At 38.3% G+C, this 5386-nt stretch overlaps 1 protein-coding gene across 1 annotated transcript; it reads right to left on the reverse strand.

The window, feature by feature from the left end:
• Nucleotides 1-2385: 2385 nt before the first annotated feature.
• LOC127097095 (probable CoA ligase CCL10) lies at nt 2386-5137 on the reverse strand. The gene is made up of 6 exons (XM_051035605.1): nt 3875-5137; nt 3591-3786; nt 3365-3510; nt 3145-3212; nt 2959-3061; nt 2386-2795 (listed from the first exon to the last, which is right to left on the reverse strand). The coding sequence occupies exons 1-6, from the start codon at nt 5045-5047 to the stop codon at nt 2673-2675; spliced, it is 1809 nt and encodes a 602-aa protein (XP_050891562.1). The 5' UTR covers nt 5048-5137; the 3' UTR covers nt 2386-2672.
• Nucleotides 5138-5386: the final 249 nt, after the last annotated feature.

Below are 5386 nucleotides of genomic sequence, written 5' to 3' on the forward strand. Positions count from 1 at the left end.
CTCGATCTGATCTTTTCGTGTCAATCAGAGTCAGCAAATTCAAACGTGTTCCCTTGACGCGACGGTCCTTAAGGGTTTCCTCGGTTCCATTGGGAATTTTAGCATCCAGAGAAATCTCAAAAGTGGCGTTGAGCTAGAGTTGAAGTAGCCAAAAAAGTCCAAATAACAATAAACCATCTTTTTCCTGGATATTCCTCAAAGCTTCAGTTCCTAGCCCTAGGGATTCATAAAGGGACCCTAGGATTAATTGACTAAGGAAAATGTCTTTACCTTCATGTATTCGGTTGGCTAAAGTAATGTATCTTTTCGCCACTTTCAAGGACTTGCGGAAAAAGATTCACCTTGATAGCCACAACGCAAGAAAGGCGATGTGCACTTCGTCGGAAACTTCGTCGTCATCAGTGACGTGCTAGTCTTCAATATATCGACCAAAGTTGACACGATTACAAATCGAATTTTATGGTGTCTTCATCACTCTCGTTTGAGTCGAAGGTTTCACCAGTTGCGTGAAGGCCAATGATGGCCACCACATCAAAAAGAGTGGGTGTCAGCATCCCACAGGGGAGTTGGAAAACATTAGTTGTGCTTTCCCAGAAGTATAAGGAAACGACCAACATATTTTGGCAGTAGGCAGGACCAATCCTCGACAGTTGAATAAGGTCGAAGATACCTCTTTCTTTCCAGAATTCACTATTTGTTCCCTCAATTTTTTTCAACCAGCGGATATAATCCTCATTTTTCTTAGTGGGGGAGCTGAACGAAAGACGCGTAAAGAGGTGGTCATATACTCTAAGTTTAATGGTCCTGAAATGCTAACTAAAGGTTTCGTCCTGTGGTAAGAAACAAAAACTTATTTGATATTGGTAAGACCAGCAGAGGGGTCATACATAGGACCCATAAATGCATAAGTTTTCTTAGAGATAGAGTATGGGATCATTACCTGAGATTTGTAAATATGTAATTTTTCCTCATAGTTGGGAGGTTCGGGAACGTACTCTTGGTTCCCAATCACTTGTGCACAAGAGAGCATGTTGGCCATGGGGAGGGAATCTTTGGAAGCTTTGGTGCTCTTGGATTTGGAGTTGGTATCCATTTCTATTATTTTGAGTTTTCTCAGAAGTTTTTGGAAGAAGAAGATTTGAGGTAGAAGTTCTGAAGACGATGAAGCAAAAGAGAATAAAACACAAAGGAAATGATATTTATAGTGAAGAAGAAAAAGACTTTTCAGGTATTTACACTTGACAAATAGCGTGATGTAGGTGTCACGTGGCATCTTCTTAGAGGAGGGATCAAAATGATTTGATACGCGCAGACACGCCACCTTACAAAATTGGAGCCATGATGATGGGAGTCATGAGATAATGGAAGACGCACGCTTTTCGAGGTGACGGATGATGGAAAGGTCATGATGACTATGACGTCAGTTCACTAGTTGAATAATGTCAAAAAAAAGGTTAAAAAAAGCCCATATCTCCTAGTACGTCGAAAAAGGCTTTTTAGGGGGATAATTTGTTAGCTGGGATTTTCGACGAGGGAAAATGTCTCAACAAACAGGTCAGAGTAAGAGACATGTTGGCTTTTTGATGACTTGTGCATAATGTTGGGTCCTAGAAGAGGAGAAATTGGGACTTAGCATTTTTTGGAAAATTGTGGAAACGTTTCGACACCAGAGTTCTCGACAACAACAAATGCGTCGAGGAAGCGGCTATTTGGGCGTGCGAATATCACATTCAAATAGGATAACTACTTTTGGAGTTACATTCTGAAGGACACATGGAGGAAATGCAAGGCGAAAGGCATGCAGACGTCTATGTGGCGAAAGTTAGAGATCTAATATGTATAGGGATTTTATTTGTAGAATTAAGGGTGTTCATTTTACTACAGAATCTCACTTACACTTGAAGTATCAGCGTTAAGAGAAAAGAGTTCATTGAAAGAATGTATGAACCATGAAATGTCAATCTTTACTTTAATGCAAAAGTCTTTCAATTCTGTTTACTTTTCGAATCCAATTACTTTTGTCTATGCATCATTCAATATTTTGTTTTTGTTTTTCCTTTACTACAACAATTTGCTTTATTTCTATCGAAACTACACTTTTCACATTGTCATTATAACTATTTTGACCGAGTCGAGGTAGCGTACTTTTCAAAAAAAGTAAATCACAAGTCAAGAATGTTATCACAATGTCCTAAGATTCACTAGTCAATCTTGCTTGTAACCTTTAATTAAGAAACTAGCGGTTGTTTACGAAATTTCAGTGTAAACACAAACATAGATTTTCTTTATTTTTGATCGATTCATATTATTGTCTAAATTATAATTTATAATAAATTTTGTAATATAAATTTGTTTCTCATATTTACTAAATAAAAATTCATCACATAATTAAAACTTGATACAAAACAAATAAAAATTAATTAATAATTGTGCATAGTGCGGTTCTTAATCCATGTATTATTTTTATTTTCAAATTAGTAGAGACAACATCACCGTATAAGAATGGAGAACTTTGCATAACTTTTATTTTTCTACAATCAGAAAACATAGCACTCCTTCGTGAAAACATATCTTAATTACCGGTGTTACATGTTATGTAGAGACCAGAACCTTCACATCTGTTTCTTTATCTCCAGAATATGTAGATCAGAGTCTTCCAAGGCATTAATACCCTATAACTTTGATGTCTTCTGTCTATCCAAAATTACAAGATCCTTTCTTAAGATCTTTCCGGTGGGTGACTTTGGAATTCTCTCTATAAAAGTCACTCGCCGCAACCTTTTGTATGGTGCAACCTGGACAAAGGAAATGAAGCAATTCAAAAAAACAAGCTGGCTTCAAACTCTTGTATTTTCCAACTTCACAAGTATTGGTTTATACAAAAAGAAGACAACATGATTTATAATCTACTTCTGCACTTGATAGCAATGATTCTCCTAATGAATATACTTATTTTACCTGTTTTGCAACAAACTTCAGAATGTCCTCTTCAGTTATCGAGCTGTTGGGTGAGCGAACAACAAAAGCCACCGGAACCTCACCAGCTTTGGCATCAGGGGATCTGATTTGGAATTGACACCAATAAGTGTGAATGCTCATAAAACAAAATAATGACTATAGAATCTACATAAATATATGACTTACGGGATAACCCCAGCATCAGAAATTTCAGGGTGAGAAACCAGTAAGTCTTCAAGCTCAGCGGGCGCTACCTGCATAATGGAAATGAGCATTAGAGTATCTGCTTGTTTAGTATGCTAAATTTACTAATATCCGAATTTAGGTACAAATCAATGACGTTTCACGCAGCTGAACAGACATTCTTATTTTATCTATGGTTTTATGCCATAAACTTGTATCATACTTGATATCCGCTACACTTGATAAGCTCTTTTATTCTATCCACAACAAATAGCTGTCCCTTTTCATCAAAATATCCAAGATCTCCCGTAATCAACCAACCCTCATCATTAATCGTCTGTTTTGTTGCTTCTGGATTGTTAAAGTATCCTGAAAGCAATGTGCAATATATTATAATGAGAATCAAATTAATTTCAACGCAAACCGGATAAGTAATAGATCAATCTTACCTTTCATCATAATAGGTCCTCTAAACCAAATTTCACCTAATTGATTGGGTGGAAGAGGCTTAAAAGTTTCCAAACTAACAATTCGGGATTCTACATTTGGAACTAGTGTTCCAGTTGAACCTAAACCAGAAACGAACCATTTGTCGTTTGGATTTTCATAGGAAATAAGTCCACATGCTTCCGTCATGCCATACCCCTGCCACAATTATGACACACATGTATTTCATATCTCAATCAAATAGAAAATTAGTGAATAACACGTAGTATATTTTTCTTAACTATACCTGAATGATTTCAACTTGGGGCAGAATCTTAGCACACTCTTGCATCACATCTTTCCCCAAAGGAGCAGCGCCACCGGCAAGTTGTTTCAGCGAAGACAAGTCATAACTGCTCACAACATTACGCCGCCTGATCAGCTCCATCATCACCGGCGGAGCAACGTACAAATGTGTTACCCTAAACTTTTGGATCGTTGCCATAGTCTTCTCCAGTTCAAATCTATCTATTGATACAACCATATTCCCTCTCCTCAGCTGCGTGTACGTTATCATTCCCAATCCCAACACGTGATGCATTGGCGCCAAACATAAGAACACATTCTTCCCCTCACGGTAGTGTTCCTGATCCGCCACTCCCGCCAACGCTGCTGCTATGAAGTTTCGGTGAGTCAGCATCACTCCCTTACTTCTTCCGGTGGTTCCTGAAGAGTATAGAATCACCGCAACGTCGGATTGCGAAACAACACCCTTTGCCAGAATCTCGTCGGGGCTCTTGTTTGACTCTCCGGTAAGATCCTTGAAGTCCCAAACCCGAGAACTGAATATTTTCGAGGAAAGTACTCTGGTTGAAGCATCGTCAAGCAATATTGAAGGTATATCGAAAGGTAATGGTTCGATTTTGTGTAGAAGTGCTGATATGGTAACGACGATTTTGGGATTGGAGTCTTGGATTTGCTTGGAAAGTTCGGAGACGGTGTATAAAGGACTGCAGGTGGTGGCAATAGCACCTATGGAAACTATAGCTAAGAAGCAGACAGGGAAACGTATGGAGTTAGGTGCGAATAGCAAAATGACGTCGCCTTGTTGGATGCCGAGGCGGAGTAAGGAGCGGGAGAGAGCGGTGACTTGGGCTTTAAGTTGACGGAAGGTTAGGGAGTCACCGGTTTGGGCGTCGGCGAGGGCGATGTTGTCGGCGACGGAGGAAGTGGACTGGAAGAGGAAGGAGGTTAGGGAGAGATTGGGATCGGTGGGAAGATGAATGGGTTGTCTTGGTGAGTAATACGTCATTGTTTTGAGGTCGAAGCAGTTTTTCGCCATTGCTAAGTTTGTTACCGTTGATGTTGATGATGAAAACTGGTGTATGTAATTTGTTGAACTTGATATTGTTTGTGTTATTGGAAATGAAGTGTTGAATTCAATGTTTTTTAATTTGGAATGATCTTCTGTCTCAAACATTCAAGTAATATTGGCTCACCAAAGTTGAAATTATTCAATGATTCAATGGCGGCTTTGCTCACTGAATTATAGTTTATTTGAAATACCGCCAAAAGTTGATATTGCAATTGGCAAGATGCTTACTTAATTCATTTCACTCCGCCATTATAAAAAGACAATCAAACATACTTTTAAAATCAATTTTGACTTCAATAAACACCTTGATAGTTTGATTATTTTTTTTTTGAGTAAAATTGATTTTTATCTCTACAATAGTAACTTCGCTTTCAAGATCCATTAGACTTTGATTCTTGCGTCCTCCACCATTGTTATGTATTTCTTTTTGTTGGATTAGGAATT

Source organism: Lathyrus oleraceus, chromosome 6 (genome assembly GCF_024323335.1).
Source record: "Lathyrus oleraceus cultivar Zhongwan6 chromosome 6, CAAS_Psat_ZW6_1.0, whole genome shotgun sequence".
Lineage (NCBI taxonomy): Eukaryota > Viridiplantae > Streptophyta > Magnoliopsida > Fabales > Fabaceae > Lathyrus > Lathyrus oleraceus.

Excerpts from the sequence above, each read along its gene's own strand:
- LOC127097095 (XM_051035605.1), bottom strand. The coding sequence starts at position 5,047 with ATGTTTGAGACAGAAGATCATTCCAAATTAAAAAACATTGAATTCAAC. Across the intron at positions 3,787-3,874 it reads CCCAAGTTGAAATCATTCAG|GGGTATGGCATGACGGAAGC; the intron begins GTATAGTTAAGA and ends TAATTGTGGCAG. Across the intron at positions 2,796-2,958 it reads TGAAGTTTGTTGCAAAACAG|GTTGCACCATACAAAAGGTT; the intron begins GTAAAATAAGTA and ends TCCTTTGTCCAG.